Genomic DNA, 25,769 nt, shown 5'->3' with positions numbered 1-25,769 from the left:
CTGACGGTTATGTAAATGTGGTTTTATCTTTAGTACGAGGACATCACAAACAAAAACGTTTGTTAAAGCCATACCCAGAATGCCTCAAATTCACAAAGCAATTTAAAACAATTCCCACTCTATAAGATCATTTTGTTTGAAGTAAATTTATATAAAATTATTTTTTAGCAATTTTATCTTTTATGACTAAGTTGATCAAATCAAACGGCTCACGTGAATGATCTGTTGCAAACTCTTGTATTTTAATTCTGTATGCAGCATTGATGCCAGAAGGTGAAGCTCCAAGGTTTACTAAACCCTTAAAGTCTATCGATGTGGTCGAAGGAAGTAGACTTGATGTGGAAGTGCGATACACCGGTTCGCCCAAACCGGACATAGAATGGTTCAGAAATGACAAACCAATCGAGGAAGACAAGCGCATTAAAATACGCCATGAGACGGAAGACACCTGTACGTTGGTAATCAGTGACCTAGTTCTTGAAGATGAAGCCCCATACAAATGTATCATCACAAACTCCTTTGGCAAAGCTGTGTCTGAAGCTGAAATCGTGGTCCTCACAGGTAGGCGTTAGATTCGAGATGTTTAGTGAAACAAAAAAAAAGCGGCTTGGATTTTATTGTATACCTGTATAATATGGCAATAAACTTACTTTCAGTACCTAATTTTTTTTTCTTGTACAGTGTCTGAGGCTGAAGAAGAAGAACTCGCTCCAAGGTAAATAAGAATTGTTTAGTGCGAAAGACCTTTTGTAGACATCCTCAAAAAAACAAGCAATAATGGTCCATAGCTTGTTTTGTTTATCGAACCAAATCCCGATGAAGAAATCAAAAGTACGATTATTTCTTCATCAGGCTTCTTAGCATAGAAAATTTTTTATAGCAAGCATGCAGTACCAGCTGATCGGTGAAATTTGATTCAGCCAATCACAGAGCGTTTAGCAGTTTTGCCGCCAGCCCTCTTTCCCAGGCTACTGTAACCCAAGTTTTGCGTATTTTTCTGTTTGTTTTGTTTTGTTTTGTTTTGTTTTTTGTTTTGTTTTTTGTTTTGTTTTTTGTTTTGTTTTTGTTTTTTTGTTTGTTTTGACTAAAATATAATATACATGCCTACAAGAAGCAGAGATATAGAAAGAAAGAATAAAAACAATTTCACTTAATCGCCATGTTTGCTTTGTTCTTTCAAGCTCCAAAAATGATTAGGGCCGGTCATTTTGTCCACTCATGCTTTGCGCGCCGCTTTCACCGCTCAGCTGGTAAATAATATTAGCCCAATCAAAACAGAGTCTTATGATTGATGATATAGTTTTTCTTCTGTTCTTAGTGTTCCCAATAAGAAGCCTGAAGCAACAGAGGTTGAGGTCCCTGGAAAGCCCAAGTTTGCGCCAGTTGAACTTGCCATTGATGTTGACAAAGACAAGAAACCGAAGAAGGAAGAGACAATTGTATTCGATGTGGATGTGCCAGTCCAAAAAGAACCGACAATCTCGGAGGTAGTTCTTCCAAAAGGAAAGCAAGAGTTCGCGCCAGTTGAACTTGCCATTGATGTTGACAAAGACAAGAAACCAAAGAAGGAAGAGACAATTGTATTTGATGTCAATGTTCCAGTCCAAAAAGAACCAGCAATCTCGGAGGTAGTTCTTCCAAAAGGAAAGCAAGAGTTCGTTCCTGTTGAACTTGCTATTGATGTTGACAAAGATAAGAAACCAAAGAAGGAAGAGACAATTGTATTTGATGTCGATGTGCCAGTCCAAAAAGAACCAGCAATCTCGGAGGTAGTTCTTCCAAAAGGAAAGCAAGAGTTCGCTCCTGTTGAACTTGCTATCGATGTTGACAAAGATAAGAAACCAAAGAGGGAAGAGACAATTGTATTTGATGTCGATGTGCCAGTCCAAAAAGAACCAGCAATCTCGGAGGTAGTTCTTCCAAAGGGAAAGCAAGAGTTCGCTCCTGTTGAACTTGCTATTGATGTTGACAAAGACAAGCCAGTCTCAAGACCACAACCTGGAATTTCAGAAATAGTTCTTCCAGCAGGAAAACAAGAGTTTGCTCCAGTTGAACTGGCCATTGATGTCGACAAAGACAAACCAAGAGAACGTGAAACTCTTGAATTTGATGTGAAAGCACCAACGAAAGAACCTGGCATATCAGAAGTAGTTATACCTCAAGATCAACAGCCACAATTTGCTCCTGTCGAATTGGCGATAGATTTTGAGAAAGACAAGAAACCCAAACAGTTCATGTCAGAAGCGGGATTGCCTGCGGGAAAACAACCTTTCAAACCTGTAGAGTTGTCAGTTGGATTTGGCGACAAAGCGAAAGAACCTGAGATTTCGACAGTTGAAATCGTAACAGGTAACATTAATTTTAATTAAATTAAGTTTTATTTTCCAATCTAAATTTTGATATTAATATCTATTTTCAAATATATTACAGCCTAGAATGTCTTTATCGATCTTGTCTTCCGTAAGCAAAAACTGTTTTTCTTTATCCTATAAATGCATTTTCAGACCTCAAATCTGCTCCATCAGAAAGAAAACCAGAAGCTCCTCGTATAACAAAAGAGCTTAAAGAAGTTGAGGTTGACGAGGCAATGCCGGCAAAGATGGTCTTGGAATTCGTAAGCGAGGGTAAAACAAACGTTGTATGGTTGAAGGACGGTCATCAAGTCACTCCAGATAAACGTGTGTCCATTATCACCGACAGCAAGAGCAGCACACTTACGATCACTGACACAGACATTGATGAAGATGAGGGCTTGTACATTTGCTTCGTTTCCAACGAAGTTGGAGAAGTGAGCACTTCTGCCGAACTGCTTGTCGAAGGTATCATTCTTAATTTCAGTGTATTGTTATTTACCAAAATATATTAATATACCAATAATTTTGTTTTAATTTGCTTTTAGAATTATCTGTTGAAGAAGTGGACAAAGAGTAAGTAGTTTTTGCCTTCAAGCTTGTTTAACAAAACCCTAACTAAAAACAAACAAGTACGCTGGGTTGAAATTTAGCTAACTGTTGTGCATTTTTCCATAGCGACACTGCTCCTAAGTTTGTCGAGCCTCTGAAAGACACGGAACTTATCGAAGGGTCATCTGCTGAATTGAGTGTCAAGGTAACTGGAACGAAACACATCCATGTCTCGTGGTTCCGTGATAACGTCGAAATTATTCGCGATGATCGTCACAGCTTTACCGTGGACGAAGACACACACATCATGCGTATTTCACCTGTTACTACAGACGACGAGTCAATGTACTACAAAGTTGTGGCTGAGAACGTGGCCGGTCAAGCTATGTGTGATGCTGAAGTAATTGTTGAAGGTGGGTGCAATAATGCATAAAATGAATCAAACAACAAAATTTCACAAACACACAAATAAAGAATTAACGCTCGAACAAAGAAAAACTAATGGCAGGCTTTGGTAGTTTATTTATTTATCACATACATTATGAAAAATAGTTACTGAACTATACATAGTGGCGCTAAAAGAACTTATGCTTATAGACAAAAAAATGTTCCCGGATTAAAATTACACCTAAACATTGGCTTAATTACTTCTCAGCGATTTTTGAACTCTATTAATGCTGAACAAAATGCTAAATCACTATGAAGATGAATAACTTTTATTTTTCAGTATTCAAATTGATTGTAAATATTAGTGAAGTGTTGTCACAGGTACCTTGCAAATTTTAGGCGATTTGCCCTGTAAAGATATGATCAAAACAATGCAACTGAAAAACAAACTGGAGGCACTGTTCACGTTATGACAACGTTTATCAACAAGCAAGTAAATGGGGTGACTCTTCTTAATACTAAATGTTTATATTTTTCAGAGAAAAAAAAAAAGAAAGCAAGAGAAGATGTTGTTGATGCCTCTATTCAAGGTATATAGGTCTCTTTAATTAAGTTAACATCCTGTTTTGCCCCGTCTACACTGACTACACGAAAGTTCCAAAATTGAATGTATTTTCTTTTAATCCATTTGCAAACAGTCCCAGTCTTAATAAGGCCATTACCAGAAGAAACAGAAGTCCTCGAGGGCGATAGTGCTAGGCTGGAGTGTGAGGTCTCTGCTGGGCCCAAGTATGAAGTAATATGGTATAAAGACGACGAGCCTATGGAAGAGAATGATCGTGTTACTTTCGATAATGAGGGCGATGTCCATGCCTTGGTTATTGAACTCGCTGAAGAGGACGACGAATCTGAATACAAATGCATCGTTAGCAATGTTGCTGGTAGCGTTGAAACCAAAGGAGAGATCGTGATTGAGGAGGGCATATCATTGCCAGTTATCAAGGAAGGCCTTACGAGTCTTGAAACAGACGAAGGTCAGTCTTATGGATAGCAAACTGAAATGTGTGTTCAGCATGCCAGCAATAGTGATGACAAAAAGGTTTAACAACGCTGGTTTTTATATATGCCTTTCCTTTAGATAGCTAAAATCGGTTTTTCGTACTTGGACTATATAGTAGTGGTGTAGATTAGTTAAGTGTAAAGTATATTGAATATTTACAGCTATTCGCAAGCCGTATGACATGATTGCCTTGTTGGAGAATATAAGAAAAGAAAATAACGACCATCTTTCGTTGATTTGATTCAAATGGTTGTAACGTCTTTGGGTATTTTTTTGTTAACAATTATGTCGTGGTTTATGTTTTAGGTGAAATTGTAAGGTTTGACATACGTGTCGTTGGTAATCCGGAACCAGTCGTTGAGTGGTTTAAAAACGGCCAACAGATCGAGGATGAAGGGCGGTTTATTATCATCGATGAGGTTGACGACCAGGACAAAGAGCTGTTTTCATTGCTGATCGAAGGATGTGAGTTAGAAGACGATGCTGATTATAGTGTAGTGGCCATGAATGAAGCTGGCAAAGATACGAGCAAATGTCATTTAGTCGTAACGCGAAAAACGATACCTGACGAGTTTAAAGACGAACTAGAGGAGGTAAGATTTAATTGTTGATTTATTCTGCAAACACTGATACAGATTTTAATCATATCCTTTTTGTAATCACATTTGGTTCAAATGAGTGCGATTAATTCCCAAATCGCATCCTTAGGAGCACTTAATCGCATCCTAAAAAAATCATTTTTTTAAAACAATAAAATAAAACAAAATAAAACCAAAAAATCAAAATAAATTTTTTTAGATGTTTTTTTTTGTTCGCATTTAGTTCTTCTACTACATTGAATTGATTATTCTGCACTCTTTATTGTGTCTTTTTCTTGTGTATGATTACAAAAAGGATATGATTAAGTGGTAATTGAACTTCGTGTCGTGCAATTTTGGTCTGAAATCAAACTTGCAATTACAAATCGCACTCCCGCTACGCGGTCGTGCGATTTTGTAATCGCGCGTTTGATTTCAGACCAAATTGCACTCCACTCAGTTCAATTACCATCATTAATCGTGAAGATAATGAAGATTGTTGTTGTTTTGTTGTTGTTGTTGTCGTTGTTTCGTGGGGTTGTGGTTGTTGCTTTTGTTAATTTTTTTGTTTCTTTAGGATATCTTTTAGTGTTTTTCTTTCTTTGTTTGATATTCTTGTGATCTTGCATTCAGGTTCCAGTTGAAGCCGTGGAAGGAGAAGAAGTCCTTTTGGAGGTTCCACTTCGTGGTCACCCATCTCCAGAGATAGAATGGTTCATGGATGATCAACCTTTCAAACCCACAGATAACTCCGAAATTTCTAAAGACCTCGTCTTCGGGAAGCTAAAGATAAAGAAAGTCGCTCCAGATGATTCAGGCGTTTATAAATGTGTTATATCAAGCCAAAAGGGTACAACTACCAAGAAATTCTTACTGAACGTGGAAAGTATGTGGATTACATGTTATGAAATATTTTGTAATTTTGAAAAGTTAGATGTTCTCAGTCTCGAACCATGGTCTGTAGCACCATTTTGTTAAATTTAAGCTTAATGATGATGGCGATGATGATGATGATGATGATCATCATTATTTTTACTATTATTGTTATTATCATTATTATGATGTTGAAAAGGAAAAAATGCTAAATTGTACTTATTGATTGTGACATTGAAATTATACTTCTTGCTCTTCTCAGGTGAAGAGACGCTAACTGTTCCAAAGACACTCGTGGAGATTGAAGCAGAAATTGGAGAGGTGGCTGAGGCCCCGGCCCAACCAGAACCAAAAGCACCAGTGTTTTTGGAAACCATCAATCCTGTTGTGGTAATGGAAGGAGAAGAGGCGAGATTCGATGCCCACGTGGACGGAATACCAGAGCCAACAATTGACTGGTACAAAAATGGTGAACTTATTCCAGATAAAGGTCGGTTTGTCCATATCGATGCTGTGAAAGAAGAGATTTTCACACTCGTTATCGAAAATGCTACGTTAGACGATGCAGGAGAATACACTTGTATTGCTGCTAATGATGTGGACGAAGTCAGTTGCAATGCGGTGCTGACCGTAAAACCTAAAGAAAAAGCTCCAGAGTTCACGAAAGAGCCAGAGACATCCACATTTGACATAAATACTGGTAAAGATGTAACATTGGACCTTACTGTATCTGGGAAACCTGAACCTAAGGTGGAGTGGTTCAAAGATGACAAACCACTAAAGAAGACCAAACGTGTTGACACGTCAGTTAAGGGAGAGGATCACACTCTAGCAATCCGTGGTGGGAAGCCTACTGATTCTGGTACTTACAAGTGTGTTGCAACCAACCCTGCTGGAACAGTTTCAAAAACTTACGACATTCACATCAAAGGTAACTGAGTTTTCTTTTTTCATTAGGATGAAATTCAATGAGAACGTAGTTTCTAATTGTTTTGTAATTTACAGACCTAGGAGAGGCCCCAGAGTTCACGAAAAAGCTACAGCCATTGACAGTAAGAGAAGGAGAGCGCCTAAAACTTGACACCAAGGTAACTGGAAAACCACAACCTCAAGTAGAGTGGCTCAAGGATGACAAAAAGATAACAGATGACAAGCGCATCCAAACTTCGTATGATGGACAAAATTGTACGCTGAAGATCTCACCTACAGTTATCGAAGACAAGGGCATTTACAAGTGTGTTGCTACAAATGAAGTTGGCTCCGCTACCCTTTCAACTGACGTCGGTGTTAACAAAGAGCTCAAGAGGCCTGAATTTAAAGAAAAGATTCAACCCCTTTTGGCAAAAGACGGGGAAGAGGTTCGTTTCGATGTTCGTGTAACTGGTAATCCACAACCTAAAGTGGAATGGTACAAAGACAAAACAAAAATCAAAGATGAAGGAAGGTTTGTACTGATCGACGACGAAGAGGAAGATCTTTTCTCACTTATCATCGAAGATGTAAAGAAAGACGATGCAGACATGTACAAATGTGTTGCTATAAACGAGGTCGGAAAATCAACATGCACATCAGAACTTTCAGTTAAAGAAATACTTTTCGCCCCAGAATTTGTTGGCGAAGAAGAAAAAGCCCCTATCAATGTCGCGGAGGGTGATGAAGTAAAGCTTACTGTCGAAGTGAAAGGAAAGCCAGCACCTACAGTTGAATGGACTAAAGACAACAAGCCAGTGAAGGACACGAAAGATCTCAAGCTCAAGGCAAAAGATGGCGAATACACCCTTGTTTTGTCTGATGCAAAACCACAGAACAGCGGAACATACAAGACTACTGCAAAAAACAGCCAAGGAACGTCTACCAGGGAATTCGTTGTTGACGTACAAAGTGAGTATTCACATGTTGTTGTTGTTGTTGTTGGTGGTGGTGTTGATTTTGATGACGATAATGGTGACATTGACGATGACGATGACGATGATGAAGTTGTTGTTGTCATTACGGTGCGAAGTAGAGCTGCTTTTCTCACAGAATCTGTTAGACGTTAATACTAATTTTTAAGCAACGCAGATGCCAACTTCCGCTCATGGTTATTAATCAAACATTTTACTTTCTTCTTGCGCTGGCATCAGGATTAAATTGCATTTTTACCAACCATTTTGCTTTCATAAAAGGTGATAAACTAGTCTCTAAAAATCGCAGTTTCTAATATATGTCGCCTTAATATAAGAAAATATATATAAACTAGAATTGTTAACAAAATAACTCTAATCATTAATAGAATCCAAACCGAAAGGAGAAGCACCAAAGTTCACCCAGCCTCTGAAAGACGTAGAGTGTTTGGAGAAAGAGAGTACAATTTTGGAGTGCAAGGTAACAGGTAAACCAACACCAAAGATTGAGTGGTACAAAGACGACGATAAGGTCAAGGAATCCAAGCGGGTCAAATCGCGCATCGAAAAAGACACCATCACCTTGGAATTCAAGGAAACTGAACTGGATGATGAAGGATTGTACAAATGTATTGCTAAGAACGAGGTCGGAAGTGCAACAACAGAAGCAGAACTACTTGTCAACGAAGCTGGAGAGAAGCCTTCGTTTAAGAAACCTCTTGAAAATGTCACCGTAACGGCAAGCGAAGAGGTTCGCTTCGATGTCCGAGTCAGTAGTACACCTGAGCCAACCGTTGAATGGTTCAAAGATGATCACAAAGTTAAAGATGAAGGTCGTACGATCATTATTGATGACGAAGAAGAAGATCTGTTCTCATTGATCATTGAAGATTCACAACCACAGGATTCAGGAGTATACAAATGCACGGCCAATAATGAAACCGGCGAAGCTACATGCCAGGCAGAATTGCAAGTACAAGAAAAAATGATTGCACCCGAGTTTACTGACGGAGAACAGGCGGGTCCTATCACAATTGTCGAAGACGATGACCTGCACTTGGAAGTAAAGGTTCAAGGACAACCAAAACCCGAAGTAGAGTGGAAAAAAGATGACAAACCGCTGAGAGAGACGGATAAGATCGTAATAGATGACAAAGGTGATAATTACTGGATTGATATCGAAGGAGTATCTTTGTCTGATTCGGGAACTTACAAATGCGAAGTGAAGAGCGATGCTGGGTCAATAAGTAGATCGTATGATGTGGTAGTCGAAGGTAAATATTCGATATTACATATTAATAGTTACAAATGAAATGTGGTAAAATTGAAAAAAAGAATTGGAATGGGATGTGTCAATATTCCCTTTCTTAGTTCCCTGCGCCATCTTCAAAGGTAGCCGATCCTAGGCATAGAGATATTTTTTAAACACCTTGGACAATTATTCAGATGTCTCTATCATTGGAAGCTCACCGTTCGTCTCGCTTTAATGCAAAGGCACGACTACCATTAAAGATGTCGCAGAAAACTGTGAAGGGGACTATTGATAAGTGAATGGTCGAATAAAATGAATAAGGGAAGAAATAAGATGACCAAATAAGTAAATACGACAGTAATTAAACTTTTTTTCTTCATATTCGTTTCACAGCTAAGAAGCCAGAGGGTGACGCTCCAACGATCATTACTCCACTCGAGGAAACTGAAGTAACAGAAGGCAAACCGGTCAAACTTGTTTGCACTTTCAACGACACACCCAACCCCACTATTGAATGGTACAAAGGCGGTGTTCCCGTCAAAGAGAACAGACGTATTAAGTTAGTTGTTGAAGACTCAACTTGTAACTTGACGATCAAAGACACAAGATCGGGTGATGAGGGAGAATACAAGTGTGTAGTGCGCAACGAACTAGGTACAGCATCATCAATTACGAACCTCAAAGTAATTGTACCAAAACGACCGAACTTCATGGTAAAACTCAAAACCCTGGATGTAACAGAAGGAGACGAAGCTCGCATGACTGTCAAAGTGGATGCATTACCCAAACCAGAAATTGAATGGTTCTGTGGCACAACTAAAATCCAAGAGGGTGACAGGTTTGAAATAATCGAAGAAGAAGACAACTTGTACACTCTCGTTGTGAAAGATGTGGTTCGTGAAGATGCAGGTTCCTACAAGTGTGTTGCAAGTAACGAAGCAGGCAAAGTAACTAGCCGTGGTGAGTTGTTTGTGAAGGAAAGACGGTATGCCCCCGAGATGTCTGGTGTCTCCGACGAAGCACCAATGGTTATTCGGGAAGGCGACGAAATGAAGATTGACCTGACAATCAAAGGCAATCCAAAACCTGATGTTACATGGTACAAAGATGAAAAACCGGTGCGTGATTCGATGAAACTGGATGTTCATTCTAGAGGAGATAACTACAGTATAACCATCTACAGTGCAAAACCTGAAGATAGTGGCATCTATAAATGTGAAGCTCGAAATCAAGTGGGGGTGTCTGAGAAAATATATGACGTAAAAGTGGAAGGTAAGCAAGAGCTTCGTTAACTCCATTCTTGATGAGTAAATATATCCATGCACAGCTGGGAGAGTAGCACCTGACCCATCCTGATTCTATTGATTTTTTTGTCGGAAATTTATATCATCATTATTTTGACTGAATTTTTTTCTTCTTTTGTGTTAGTTCCCAAACCCAAGGGAGAAGCCCCAGCTGTGATTACCGAGATCAAACCAAAGGAAGTCCCAGAAGGACAAGACACAACGCTCGCCTGCAAAGTCAAAGGAAAACCTCAACCCACGGTCGAGTGGTTCAAGGATGATAAGCCTGTTGAGGTGGACGACAAAAAAGTGAAGGTTGACTTCGATGGAGAAGTTAGCACCTTGACTATCAAAGATACGACCATTGATGATGAAGGTGATTATAAATGCGTGGTAACAAACGAATTAGGATCGACTTCGACTGTTGCCGAAGTTCTCGTCAATGAAAAAGAAGGTGCACCAACCATTAAATCTAAGTTAGAAGACATCGAAACTGAAGTTGGAGAAGAAGTAAAGTTTACAGTAGACGTAGAAGGAACCCCAGCACCTGAAGTCGATTGGTACAAAGATGACAAAGCCATCGAAGACAAAGGTCGGTTCATGATTGTAGATGATGAGGAAGAGAAAGGAGTATTCTCTCTGTTTATAGACGAAGTGGAACCAGAGGACTCTGGCGTGTACAGTGCCGTTGCTCATAATGATGCAGGTGAAGTAAAGACTGAAGCAACCCTAAAAGTAGTGGAAAAAGAAGTTGAAGAAGAAGTTAAGCCAGAAGCTGTTGGTGAGACTGAAGTAGCACCGGAAGTAGTGGAAGAAGTACAAGGTGAGGAAAAAGAACAAAAACGTGTCGACTTAAATCTGTCTTTTTGTTTCCGGTAATTTTGAAAGTAAGCTTAAAACTCGCGTTTTGGTGAATGTACATTTTTTTATCTTTGCCAAAAGCGTTGGAGATAAAGTATTCGTATTTTTAACAAAGGGCTTTTTGTATATTTTTTGTATGTACGATTTTTATTATTTAGGTCTTTTCTGCTTCTCTTTTCTATAATTGAAAAAATATTTTCAAAATGTATTATTCAGCTTTTTCATACCTTACGAAAAATTGGTTAATTTAGAATTAGCTTTCTGGACCGACTCAAATTTGTATGGTATTTATGTCCCTGTCGATTCTATCCTCCAAAAACAATTACGTAACTGATTGTTAAGCCTCAATTTAATGTTGACAATATTAATAAGGGGCCTTTTGACCCCAAACCGTGATGCTTTGTGCTTAGTCTTCTCACTGGGGCTGCGGAGAACAGGTTGTCGATCGAGCGGGAGCTTCTGTTTCATGGTAATCTGTTAAATGTTCTTGTAGTTCCATTGACAATTTATAACAAGGTTTTGTTTAGTCATATTGTCATCAGCAAATCATTTTTTCGTGAACATTCTTGGTTTTAAGTCTTTTATTTGAATATTTAGTTCAACAGATTTTTTGCCTGTTAGAAACATTGTACGGCCAAAGAAAGGGCTAGTCTAGTTTTTGTTTGTGTTGGGGATCTGTCGTTAGGATTTCGTTAGTCGTTAGCTTAAAACGGAAAAAAGAATGTGCTTTTATATTTAGAAACACTAATTGTATTCGTTCTATAACGACGTTTTTTGTCGACATACGAATAGAAACAGATTTTTGAAATTTAATGAAATGAAATTTAATGAAACCTGTTTACTTATATTTATTATTGAAGTTGACCGAGGGTCAGAAGGATTTCTAAGAATGGTATCAAATTCATGTGTTTGTGAAAATCGGTAAAAAAATTTCATTTTTAGTTACTTTAAAATTATTTATCATTAAGGTTTTCAAATAATGTCTGTTTTAAGGCGGTTTATTTGATCTCTATTTGAATGTTTAAAGTGGTTTAAATTGGCTTGAATTTAAATGAAATCTTGTTGAAAGCGTGTGTGAATTATTATGACTGATATGCGTACATAATTTTTTTGTGGAACTGGTTTATAGTTAAAAACTTTTATTGGAATAAACCGTACCTTACATATTGTTTTTTTTTTATTACAACAGAGATGCCGATGGAGGTGACTCCTGAAATATTGGAGTCTCTGAAACCAACTGAAGTGGTTGAGGGCGAGACAGCCAGGCTAGAGTGTAGAATATCTGACACTCCTTCACAAGTCGTAGAATGGTTCAAGAACGACGCTAAAGTCCATGAGAATCGGCGTGTCAAGACAGAAATCAAAGATGGCGTAGCCTCTCTAACAATCAAACAGACTCGCCCAGATGACAAAGGAGAATACAAGATCGTCGTTCGTAATGATGCTGGCACAAAGTCTTCAACTGCTACTTTAAAGATAAACGAACTGGTTAGACCTGAGTTTAAGGTAAAACTTAAGCCTGTCAATGCTTTCGTAGGTGACGAGGTACGATTGGAAGTGCAAGTCAAGGGCTTTCCAAGACCTGTAGTCGAGTGGTACCGTGGAACCACGAAGATCACCGACGAAAAAAGGTACACGCTAATAGAAGATGAAAAGAATGACAACTTTACTCTTGTCATCGTAGACGTAAATGTCGATGATGCTGGATCATACAAGTGCGTTGTTTCAAACGATGCTGGAAAGTCAACATGCCGATGTGAGGTTAATGTTAAAGAGAAGCCGTTCGCTCCTGAATTCGAGGGAGATGAACAAGGCCCTCTGCTGGTGAACCCAAGAGATGAAGTAAACCTCAATGTAAAGATAAAAGGAAATCCAAAACCAGACGTGAAATGGTACAAAGATGGCAAACCCCTGCGAGATTCGACAAGAATGGACATCAGATCACGTGGCGACTCTTACTACATCGTCATCTTAAGCGCAAAGCCTGAAGATGCGGGAACGTACAAGTGCGAGGCAACGAATAAACTTGGCAAAGCATCTAGAACGTTTGAAGTTAAATTCCAAGGTATTTTTCTATCATGAATTATTTGTTATACATATGTCTTTCCTAAATATTGGAATATTAACTATAGTAGTACAATGTAAAATATGTTTTGAAAGAAAGGATTAAAACCTACCTTTTATTTTAGAAACGAAGCCGAAAGGAGAAGCTCCATCACTTGAAACTAGTCTTAAACCTATGACAGTCACCGAAGGAAGCGAAGTAAACCTAGTGTGTAAGATCTCTGGAAATCCCCAACCTAATGTCGAGTGGTTTAAAGATGGCGCACCGGTCAAACCTGATAAACGACTAAAATCTGATTACGATGGCAAGACCAGCACCCTGAAGATCAAAGAATCAACGCTGGACGACGAAGGAGAGTACAGATGCGTTGCTACGAATGATCTCGGTTCGGTCTTCACCTCTGCCGAGGTGCTCGTGAACGAAAAAGGAGAAACACCAACCATCAAGGAACAAATCAAGGACGTAAAAGTGGATATTGGCGAGAAGGCAACGTTCAAAGTTGTAGCAACAGGAACACCAAAACCAGAAGCCGAATGGCTGAAGGGAGACAAAGTCATAGAAGACAAAGGACGATTCGTGATTACAGAGGAGGAAGTAAATGGTGTATTTCAGCTGACCATCGACGAAGTTCAACCTGAAGATGCTGGCGTCTATCATTGTGTTGTCTTCAACGACGTCGGGGAAGTAACAACTGAGGCTGAACTGAATGTGATGAAAGTGGAGGTTGTAAAACAAGTAACACCTGTGGAAGAAGGTGCGTGATTATATACTCTTTCATTAGTTTTTTTTTTTTGGTTTACAAGAGTAGTCGCCTTTTTCTTTAGTGTATTCGAGTTTATACTTACTAAAACAAAACAAGTTTTATAGGATCTCAAAAATAGGCTAATTTATGCCACAAATTTTTCATGCGGATTTTAAATAACATATTTGGCTCCTATTTTTAGCGCGACTACTCTATTTATTTATTTAATTGTCGTACTTGTTTATTCGTACTTTCATTTGTCTTGTACTTGTGGTGATGGTGGTTGATATGTAACATTGTCACTTATTATTGGTACATTTATTATGGTTACTGACGTGATGTTAGTAGACGTATCATGTTTGTCGGTGGTCATGTCATTGTTGTGCATATAAATACTAAGCTTGTACTAAACCTCGATCATATTGGAACGATAACCACAAAGCATCTTCGTACAAAGGGATCATCTTCAGAGGTAAGAAGCCTTATGTCATGAATTTTACTTTTGTTCGTATCATTATTTATTGACAATCAATCATCCATTCCTTGCAATACATGCCAATATTTATTTCCAGGAATAAAGAATATTTACTATTATTTATTATTTAATAATATTCATAATAAGCAGCCGTTAGATACTAGTTTAGGGACGTATCGAATAGATTTGGTAGCAAATGCAGTACCTGTATATTGTAATCCCTTTTAGTAGTTTAGCACAAGATGTGTAAAATTGTATCATTTCTTCTAAATTTATTTATTCTTTTCTTAATTTATTTTTCTATATTTATTCATTTTTTATATGTCTTTATTTTTGATAGGTTTTTTTAATAATTGGATGATAAAAATGCAATAAAATGAATAATTATTTATTAACAATTATTTTTGGAATACTCTAGTTGTGTTAAAAGCTGACACACATTGTTATGCTGTAATTTAGAAAAATATGATAGCAATTTGAAAAATATGATAGCAAGTGGATTTTATTTGGAGATAGGAGTCATAAATATTGAACGTATAATCATTCCATGATCGCCGCCGTTCCTTAGTTCATCATCAGCTTCCTGTTTTTGATACTATGACAAGTTGCTCTTTACGTTTTACGATTGATCATTGCACTACATTCAAGTTTCGTCACGGTATTTTTTTCAAATTCATGGCGTTTCATGGCACTGTTGGAACTCATTTTGCCTGTCCAGAACATTCTTCGTCCGAGTCAGCGCACTTTTCATCTTTTATCATTGGAACTCATTTTGTCTATCAGCGCACTTTCCATCTTTTATTACTGGAACTAGCTCATTTTCCCATTATCCAGAACATCAATTCTTCGTCCGAGTTAGCGCACTTTCCATCTTTTATCATTGGAATTCAGTTTGCCTATCCAAAACATCAATTCTTCGCCCAAGTCCACGCACTCTCCATCTTTTATTAATGCATCAGGAATTGTGTTTGGCATCAACATTCGGTCATTTCATACTTGGTAGAGCTCCATGGCACAAAATCTTTTGATTCCTGCGACTTGCGTTTTATCATTTCATCCAGCAGACATCGATGGCGCAAGCATTTTCACATATGTCAGATTTTTCTAGACACGCCGTTGAAGACAACCTCATTCCAGTTTCCTCACGGTATATCTTCAAATTATATAGAACAATGACTTGTTGTTTGTTTTTTTTTGTCAACATATTTTTAAACTTATTTATTTGATTTTCATATCAAAGAACCAATCGTTGTTCAGGAGGGACAAGAGGTAGACATGAGCATCAAAGTCCAGGGCAAATATGTCCCAGACTCTGTTAAATGGTTTCAATATGGTGCCCCGGTATTTGCATCTGATACGCGCAAACTATGGTCTGAAGGCAGGCGTTACTACCTCACCCTTCTGGAGGCCTCTCTTCGTGATGCTGGTCATTATCGATGCGAGTCCACCACTAAACTTGGAACAACTATTAGCGAATTTGTTATCAAAGTCGCAGGTATGGATATAAGATCTTTTTTCTTTGCGCCTTATCCCATTACAAATATGTTTCAAAATGATATAATCTGGATAATCGGTCTCGATCTGGAAATAACTTCTAGAAATGGCTTTTCTGTCTTGTTTTTACAAATGACCCGTCTCACCTCAGCTTTTTGATTTTGCATCGTTTTTTTCTTTTTCTTGTCATAATCAAAATATAGTTGTTTTGTAACATTACAAAAGCCACAGTTTAGCTAAAACGATTCCTGACCGCTTTTTGGTTATATTGCTGCCACGAAAAAAAAGAGACCTTCTTAAGTTAGTACCCAACCGAACTCCGGTGGAGGGAGACTGGAAAAGGCTAATTAGTGATTTTCTCGGTGACCATTACTGAAGGCTTGCCTTGAAAAAAAATTTTTTGTTCTTGGAATATTTTTCCCATTTTACCAAGACAAAGAATTTTGCCAGATATCCCCAAAACTGCTGTCCTAATTTTATCCACAGCTGCAGAACGCGAAGATCCTCCTTCTTTTATCAAGCCGCTGAAGCCTCGTGCTATCACTGAGGGTAACGATATCAAATTAGCATGCAGAGTAGCAGGCTCTCCTGATTTAGTCATTGACTGGTTTAAGGATGAGATAAAGATCGTATCAGACCGCCGTGCAAAACTACATTTTCATGATGGCCTCTGTACACTCGTTATCAAAAAGTCCACTCTTGAAGACCAAGGCACATACAAATGTACGGTGAGCAACAAGTATGGCTCAACAAAAAGCAGTGCTAATCTAGACATCCAAAGAAAAACCATCAAACCACATGTAACCAAATGGCTTAATAACTTAGTAATAACCAAGGGAGACGAAGCCAAATTTGAGGTGAACATTACAGGTTACGAGAAGCCTAAAATTGAATGGTATCATGGTCTGAACAAACTTTGGGACGGTGGAAGGTACAAAATGTCGGACGCAGGTGAAGGCCGTTATGTCTTAACAATATCGAATGTAATTGAGGAAGATCATGGTACCTACCAGTGTATTGCAACCAACAGTGCTGGAAAAGCATTTTCTCAGGCGATTCTACAAGTTCTTGAAAAACAAATCTCACCAGCCTTTGACCAAAGGGACGTTCAAGAAACTCTTGTTTTTCGCGAGGGTGATGAGATAAATTTAGTAATGTCCATTCGAGGTTATCCACTACCCTTAGTGACGTGGTATAAGGATGGCAAAGCCTTGTATGGATTTGAAGGACTAAGCATCCAGTCACGTGGTGATTCTTACTTCCTTGTTATCAACAAAGCCTCCATGGATCATTCTGGTACTTATAAGTGCGAAGCAAGAAATAAACATGGAATATCGTTCAGGACTTTTGATATTAAAGTTGAAGGTATGACGGTTATTATTGTGTTATATAGCCACGCTCGAAAATTCTACTTCACAAAGGCTTGTTTACGTTTCATTTCTTCTTATTTAGTTGTACCTTTGTTTTGTTTTTTTAAATCTGGTTTTCTCCCTTCTCCTCTTTCTGGAAAAGTCTATTTGCTTTCTCGATTTTCCAACATTTTACTACACATTTCATTTCACTTTTCCCTTTTTCCATCTTTAATTTTGCCTATCGCTTTTAACACAAAGCGCTCTTTTTAACTCTCAGCTGCCGAGCATCGTGGTGCAGCACCTGTTTTGCCAACAACTGAAATAGGTCCCGTCACGGTAACAAAGGGAGAAAGCATTAAGCTTGTTTGTAAAGTCTCTGTGGAACCTCGTCCTACAGTGGTGTGGCTCAAAAATGGTAAACCTATTGATGACGATGATCGGTTTTTCGATGATTATGACGGTCAGTTCAGCACGTTAGAAATAGATAAAACCAGACTTGATGATGAAGGCATTTACATATGTGATGTACGAAATGAGTTTGGTTCAGCTCAGAGTAAGACCAAATTGATAGTCAAGAAACGTTGCATAAGACCTGAATTGATTGGACGGATTATGGACACTGAGGCAGTTGAAGGTGAAAAAGCAAGGTTCGATATACGCTTCACTGGGGATCCCCGACCTGTCGTAGAATGGTGTCGGGGTGAGCAACAAATAAAAGATGGTGGGCGTTACAAAATAACCCAGGTAGAGAAGGACAATCAGTATTCATTGATTATCAGTGATCTAACCCGAAAAGACTCGGGAACGTACACTTGTATTGCTTCCAATGAAGCGGGAAAAACTACTCTACGATCTTATTTGGGAGTTAAGGAGAAGAAGGTCGAAATCTTGGAAAAGGAATTCAAGTTCAATGCTGAAGATATTGCACCAGTCGCCTGTTCTACCGGTCAGCAAACGACTCTTAGCTTTACAATCGAAGGTAACCCCGAAGTCAATTGGTACAAGGATGGAAAACGCATATTTGAAACAAGCAACTTGTTCTTTCAAAGACGTAGAGATACATACATTCTGATTATAAAATCAGTCTCAGCTGAAGACACTGGAATTTACACTTGTGAAGCAAAGACTGATCTTGGTACATCGATATGCAAACCATTCAACGTCACTGTGAAAGGTAAGGACTTCATCTTGATCCACCATCTTGTTGTTCAGTATTGTTATTACTGCGATTTTCATAAACATGCGAACTCTGTGTGTGCGAGCTGCACGCTGAAATTTGGTTTTACGATGCCGTCAATCAAACCTATCCAGTACTTTTCATATCGGTTTTTGACTGGCTGCAGCGAAAAACCAAATTTCAGCGTGCAACTCGGAGACACAGAGTTCGCATGTTTAAGAAAATTACCGTAAAATATATAATATATGGCTAGTGACTTCATAATGATATTCTCTCGCTCAACCCTCCTTTTCCTAAATGGGATTTATGAAAAATCATTCATTTGGTAAATTTAATACGCATCTAATTCCGTCTTTTGTCTCTCAATTTAGCTGAAGAACCGAAAGGCGAACCACCGACTATTAAAACAAAATCCGAACGCGTCGAAACACTAGATGGCGAAGATATTAAACTTGTTTGCGAAGTTTCTGTCAAACCACGCCCTACGATTAAGTGGTTTAAAGAAGGCGTTCCCATTAAGACTAGCAATCGAATAACGATAGACTACGATGGCAAATTTTCTACGTTGACAATTCGAAAGCCCACTCCACAGGACCAGGGAACATATCTATGCGTAGCTAAAAACAAACTAGGAGAAGCTTCGACGATGACTACTGTGGTAATCAAGGAAAAGATTGTGAAACCAGAGGTAATCGGAGAGTTTAAACAAGCAGAGGGGATTCTAGGTGGTGATGCTAGGTTTGATTTGCAATTAGATGGTTATCCGAAACCTACTGTTGAATGGTTCAAAAATAATGTCAAAATCACCGACGGAGGAAGGTTCAAAATGATTGAAAAAGATGGTATCTTCACTCTGATAATTACTGGTATAACTCAAAGCGATTCAGGTATCTACAAGTGTGTGACTTCTAATGAGGCCGGGAAAAAGACACTTCAGTCCAAGCTTGTTGTAAAAGAACCAGAAATTTCATCACAGTTTGAAGAAATGACAGTGCCTATTTCTGCTAAACTAGATCAAGAAAGGACCTTAAGTACTATGATGAAAGTCGAAGCTCCTAAACCTGAAGTGAGAGTTACCTCTACAGAGACTATAACAACAAAAGCTAAGGCAATGGACGAAGTTGAATTCAAAGTTATTCCTCAATCAAAGGCGGAACCAGCGAAGCCAAAACCGATTATAACTGAAAAAATAGAGTCGACTACTACCGAAACTCAACCAAAAATCATGGAAAAAGTGGAATTTAGAGTTGCCAGTCCACCAAAAGAACCATCGAAGCCGAAACCAACTGTTGCCGATAAGGTTGAAGTGACCACATTCGAAACTGTGAAGACGAAACCAAAGGTAATGGAAGATGTAAAATTTAAAGTTCCTACACTGCCGAAAGAAGAAGCACCTAAGCCAAAACCTACTGTTACTGAAAACGTTACGATGAGCACATTCGAAACAAAGACGAAACCCAAGGGATTGGAAGAAGTAGAATTCAAGGTTGGGCATCTGCCGAAAGAAGAGTCACCAAAGCCAAAACCTACTGTTACCGAAAAGGTTGAGGTGAGCACATTCGAAACAAAGACGAAACCCAAGGGATTGGAAGAAGTAGAATTCAAGGTTGGGCATCTGCCAAAAGAAGAAGCACCAATGCCAAAACCTACTGTTACCGAAAAGATTGAGGTGAGCACATTCGAAACAAAGACGAAACCCAAGGGAATGGAAGAAGTAGAATTCAAGGTTGGGCATCTGCCAAAAGAAGAAGCACCTAAGCCAAAACCTACTGTTACCGAAAAGATTGAGGTGAGCACATTCGAAACAAAGACGAAACCCAAGGGAATGGAAGAAGTAGAATTCAAGGTTGGGCATCTGCCAAAAGAAGAACCACCAAAGCCAAAACCTACTGTTACCGAAAAGATTGAGGTGAGCACATTCGAAACAAAGACGAAACCCAAAGGAATGGAAGAAGTAGAATTCATGGTTGGGCATCTGCCAAAAGAAGAAGCACCTAAGCCAAAACCTACTGTTACCGAAAAGATTGAGGTGAGCACACTCGAAACAGAGACGAAACCCAAGGGAATGGAAGAAGTAGAATTCATGGTTGGGCATCTGCCAAAAGAAGAAGCACCTAAGCCAAAACCTACTGTTACCGAAAAGATTGAGGTGAGCACATTCGAAACAAAGACGAAACCCAAGGGAATGGAAGAAGTAGAATTCAAGGTTGGGCATCTGCCAAAAGAAGAACCACCAAAGCCAAAACCTACTGTTACCGAAAAGATTGAGGTGAGCACATTCGAAACAAAGACGAAACCCAAAGGAATGGAAGAAGTAGAATTCAAGGTTGGGCATCTGCCAAAAGAAGAGTCACCAAAGCCAATACCTACTGTTACCGAAAAGATTGAGGTGAGCACATTCGAAACAGAGACGAAACCCAAGGGAATGGAAGAAGTAAAATTTAAGGTTACACATCTTCCAAAAGAAGAATCACCTAAGCCAAAACCTACTGTTACCGAGAAGGTTGAGATGAGCACATTCGAAACAAAGACGAAACCCAAGGGAATGGAAGAAGTAGAATTCATGGTTGGGCATCTGCCAAAAGAAGAACCACCTAAGCCAAAACCTACTGTTACCGAAAAGATTGAGGTGAGCACACTCGAAACAGAGACGAAACCCAAGGGAATGGAAGAAGTAGAATTCATGGTTGGGCATCTGCCAAAAGAAGAAGCACCTAAGCCAAAACCTACTGTTACCGAAAAGATTGAGGTGAGCACATTCGAAACAGAGACGAAACCCAAGGGAATGGAAGAAGTAGAATTCAAGGTTGGGCATCTTCCAAAAGAAGAACCACCAAAGCCCAAACCCACTGTTACCGAAAAGGTTGAGGTGAGCACATTCGAAACAAAGACGAAACCCAAGGGAATGGAAGAAGTAGAATTCAAGGTTGGGCATCTGCCAAAAGAAGAACCACCAAAGCCAAAACCTACTGTTACCGAAAAAATTGAGGTGAGCACATTCGAAAGTTTGAAGACGAAACCCAAGGGATTGGAAGAAGTAGAATTTAAAGTTGCGCATCTGCCAAAAGAAGAAGCACATAAGCCAAAACCAACTTTGACCGAGAAAACAGAATTGACCACCGTCAAAACGGAACCTAAGGTGAAGGAAGAAGTTGAATTCAAAGTCGTTCCTATGCCAAAAGAACCATCACAAAAGCCAAAGCCGCTCGTGACTGAGAAGATAAAGGCGAGCAAAACAGAAATTATTCAGACGGAACCTAAGGTAATGGAAAAGGTAGAATTTAAAGTTTCTGCTCTACCGAAAGAAGAAGCACCGATACCAAAACCCTCTTTAACTGAAAAGAAAGATGTGACAACGATCGATACTGAGCAAAAGGAAAAAGTAGAATTCAAAGTTGCGAAGCCTTCGGAAAAAGTTGGGGCCCCAAAGCCTGAAACTATTCCTCTACAGCCAAAGCCAATAATCAAGAAACCTAAAATGGCACCGATTTTTGAAGAAGATGAAAAAGAAATCGAATCCATCGTCGTTGAGAAGGGACAAGATGTCATACTGACTACAACAATTAAGGGTGAGCCTAAGCCGCAAGTTACTTGGCTGAAAAACGAAGAACAATTGCGCAACACCCGCAACATTCAACTAAAAGCAGTTGACAGTACATATACTGTAGTAATTAAGGCAGCTACCCCAGAAGATTCAGGAACATACAAATGTAAAGCTACCAATGAGCTTGGAACATCATTCAAGACTTTTAAAGTCAACATTGAAGGTAATGCAAATAGAAACATATTGTTCACTCTAGTCACTTAGTAACTTTAGTAACTTAATTTGCATTCCATTACTATACCAGGAAAATCGTTCTTTTAGGCGTTTTCACTGCTGAGTCAGAGTTAAAAACTTTAGTTTATAGGTGCTAGTGATAACATGTTATTCGGTAATAAATTGCGTTTTCGTAACATGATGATAGACTTAATAAACATCATGGGATATTTAAATAATATATTCGTTTCTCTCGTAGTTCCAAAACCAAAAGAACCACCAGTGATTACAGAGAAATTAAAACCCGTGGAGGCTGAAGAAGGAAAAGATTTTTCATTGACTTGCAAAGTAGGCGATATACCTGTCACAGACATTACTTGGCTGAAAGACAACAAACCATTGAAAACTGATAATCGCATTGAAACCAGTGTCGACGGACATGTTAGCAAGCTAACGGTTAAGCAAACTACACCAAACGATACAGGAGAGTATAAATGTGTCATTAGCAACGATTCTGGTTCTACATCTACCTCTGCAAACGTCGTTGTCGCCAAAAAGAGCTTCAAACCCGAGGTGATAGAAAAGATGACGAATACAAAGGCTGTTGAAGGTGAAAATGCACGATTTGATGTTAAAATGAAGGCCGAACCGAACCCAGATTTGGTTTGGTATCATGGAAAGGACAAGATTACTGATGGTGGAAGATTCAAAGTTATCAAGTCAGATAAAGATCAAAAGTATTCTCTAATTATTGAGAAGGTAACAGCAGACGATGCCGGGTTGTATAAATGTGTTGCATTGAATGAAGCAGGAAAAACGGTAGAGCAAGCAAATTTGGATGTAAAAGAAAAACCAATAGCTCCAGAATTTGAAGGGAAGCAGCTGACAGAGCCAATGGTTGTCGAAGAAGGAGACGAAGCTAACATGAACGTGAAGATAAAAGGAAAACCAAAGCCAGAAATAATTTGGTACAAAGATGATAAACCCTTGACGTCTGCTGCAAACCTTGTACTGAGAACCGTTGGTGATGAATGCAAACTGAAAATCAAAAATGCTAAACCTACTGACTCAGGGACATACAAATGTGAAGCTAAGAATGTGGCTGGGACTTTGTCCAGAACGTTCGACCTTAAAGTTGAAGGTAAGAATCAGAATACTCGAAAGTCATAGACTTTTTACGAATAAGTTTGCAACATTTCAAACTTCGCGCAATAGCTTCCAACAACAACCAATAGGACCACAAGTTTGTTACTGTATTTACACTATTAAGTGTATATCCTCTTTAAATATAGTATTTATTATTATCATTATTATAATAGGAGTCGTAAACTTTCTCAAGACATTGCCGAACCCAATGATGTAGATGTTTTTTTGTTTTTTTTTGGCCAGCAATATGCATACATGTTAGGTGTTTTAACAAACCCTCAGCATCACTTCCTGCTAAAGTTTGTTAAATGATAAATAATAATAATAATAATAATAATGATAATAATAATAATAATGATAATAATAATATTGAGATAACTTTTTCATAATCATGATTTTCAAAAAAATGATAATAATAATAGATTACACGATAATTTGCCAATACTTGGATGCCAGCTAACCTAATTTTAAATTGCTTTTTTTTTTGTCACTTTATTTGCAGTTCCTAAACCTAAAGGAAAGAAACCTTCTTTTACAAGTGAATTAGCTCGAACTGTGGCAAAGGAAGGTGAAGAACTTAAACTTTCGTTTAACGTTACCAGTAAACCAGAACCCACAATTACATGGTTTAAGGACGACAAGGAAATCAAATTAGATAGACGGGTGAAATCGAGCTTTGATGGTCAAGTTGGCTCCCTAACGATTAAGGATTTGTCTACCGATGATACTGGAAATACAAATGCGAAGTCAAAAATGATTTAGGCTCTGCCAAAAGTACTGCTGAAGTTGTTGTGGAAAAGAAAAGTAAGAAGCCCGAGATAATTGTGAAAATGAAAGATGCTGAATTAACTGAGGGCGGTGATGCTCACTTTGAAGTCAAGTTAACTGGTTATCCAACTCCTGATATACAGTGGTATCGCGGGAAGAACAAAATAAAAAGTGATGGAAGGTTTGCAATCTCAAAATCGGATGACGATCAAACATACACATTGAATATCAAGGATGTTAATGCCGACGATGCTGATGTTTACAAATGCGTTGCTTCTAATGATGCTGGTGACACGTCAGTGAAAGCGAAACTTTCGGTCAAGGAGAAAAAGGTGAAACCAGAGTTTGAAGGAGATGAATTGAAGGCACCACTGGTAGTTAAAGAAAATGAGGAATTGAGTATTAATCTGAAGATCAAGGGTAAACCAAAACCGGAAGTAACATGGTACAAAGATGGAATTCGTTTACGTGAATCGAGAAAATTTAAGCTTTCCTCAGACAAAGATACTTGCAGTCTTGCCATTCCGAATGTAACCACAGAGGACGCCGGGACATATAAATGTGAGGCAAAGAACGATTCTGGTACAGATTCTAGAACATTCAAGGTAGAAGTGGAAGGTAAGAAACTTTTTATGCACTCCATGAAACCTCTTGATGTCGTGATTTGCGTCAATTTGTTTACCGTACATTTTGATCTTATTTCTAATGAATTTGCTTTGTATTCTCATTCAGTTCCTAAACCAAAAGGAGAAGCTCCATCTTTCACAAGTGAGATGTTACCTGTTAAAGCTATCGAAGGAGAGGAAATGCAACTTGTCTGTAAGGTAGCCGGAAAACCTCAACCAACTGTAGAATGGTTCAGAAACAATGAGCAATTAAAAGCTGAAAGGCATGTGATACCAACCTATGATGGACGTGTCAGCAGACTGGTACTGTCTAATGTATCTTTGGATGATATTGGAACTTATAAGTGCGTTGCTAAAAACGATTTCGGATCGGTTACTAGTAGTGCGGATGTGAGCGTAGCCAGGAAAAGTATAAAGCCTGAGGCCCAAGAGAAGATGGAGAATGTCGAGGCATTCGAGGAAGGAGAGGCTCGATTTGATATAAAATTGTCAGGTTATCCTACTCCTGAAGTTGAATGGTTCCAAGGAACCAAAAAGATTATTGACAACGAAAAACATAAAATAACTCAAACTGATGATAAAGTCTATTCGTTGTTGGTAAAGAACCTCAAGCGTGAAGATGCAGGGTCATACAAATGCGTAGCTTCTAATGACGCAGGGAAAACCATCATGCGTGCTGAATTGACCGTAAAGGAAAAGCAGTTTGTTCCAGAATTTGTAGGCGAGGTTGATAATCAGATACTAAAAGAAGGGAATCAGATTGACGTAGGATTCAAAATCAAAGCTAAACCAAAAGCCGAAGTAACTTGGTACAAAGATGGTGTTCCACTATTTGAAACCAAAAAGCTTATGCTCTCAACTCGTGGGGATTCTTGCAATATTTATATTGCAAAGGCAAGACCTGATGATTCTGGTACATACAAATGCGAAGCCAAAAACCAACTTGGTTCAACGTTCAAGACTTTTAATGTCCAAGTTGAAGGTAATGGAAAAAAAATGGTTGTAATGTTCGTCAAAATAGGACCCCTCATTTTTACCGTGTTTTTCTTCCTTTCTAAACGCTTTATCTTTATCGCGAAGACATTTA

At 38.6% G+C, this 25,769-nt stretch overlaps 1 protein-coding gene across 1 annotated transcript in view; it reads left to right on the top strand.

Moving 5' to 3' along the window:
• LOC116288075 (uncharacterized) overlaps positions 1-25,769 on the top strand; it is a 160,771-nt gene that overhangs the window by 51,059 nt on the left and 83,943 nt on the right. Inside the window, 25 exon segments of the mRNA XM_089036454.1 lie at positions 259-561; positions 682-715; positions 1,319-2,349; positions 2,505-2,819; positions 2,900-2,927; positions 3,030-3,316; positions 3,830-3,880; positions 3,989-4,324; positions 4,657-4,943; positions 5,562-5,814; positions 6,064-6,732; positions 6,807-7,682; positions 8,074-8,958; positions 9,330-10,208; positions 10,365-11,042; positions 12,270-13,145; positions 13,270-13,899; positions 15,603-15,857; positions 16,343-17,221; positions 17,486-18,382; positions 18,757-22,152; positions 22,402-23,283; positions 23,791-24,018; positions 24,021-24,674; positions 24,789-25,664. Coding sequence (XP_088892580.1) covers positions 259-561; positions 682-715; positions 1,319-2,349; positions 2,505-2,819; positions 2,900-2,927; positions 3,030-3,316; positions 3,830-3,880; positions 3,989-4,324; positions 4,657-4,943; positions 5,562-5,814; positions 6,064-6,732; positions 6,807-7,682; positions 8,074-8,958; positions 9,330-10,208; positions 10,365-11,042; positions 12,270-13,145; positions 13,270-13,899; positions 15,603-15,857; positions 16,343-17,221; positions 17,486-18,382; positions 18,757-22,152; positions 22,402-23,283; positions 23,791-24,018; positions 24,021-24,674; positions 24,789-25,664 — 16,485 coding nt within the window.

The sequence above is a fragment of the Actinia tenebrosa genome, unplaced genomic scaffold (genome assembly GCF_029948245.1).
Source record: "Actinia tenebrosa isolate PJP-AT-01 unplaced genomic scaffold, QUT_ActTen_1.0 PGA_scaffold4__44_contigs__length_22323623, whole genome shotgun sequence".
Taxonomy (NCBI): Eukaryota; Metazoa; Cnidaria; class Anthozoa; order Actiniaria; family Actiniidae; genus Actinia; species Actinia tenebrosa.
Note: the sequence above shows the minus strand (reverse complement) of the source record. Positions and strands in the feature narration are given on the sequence as shown.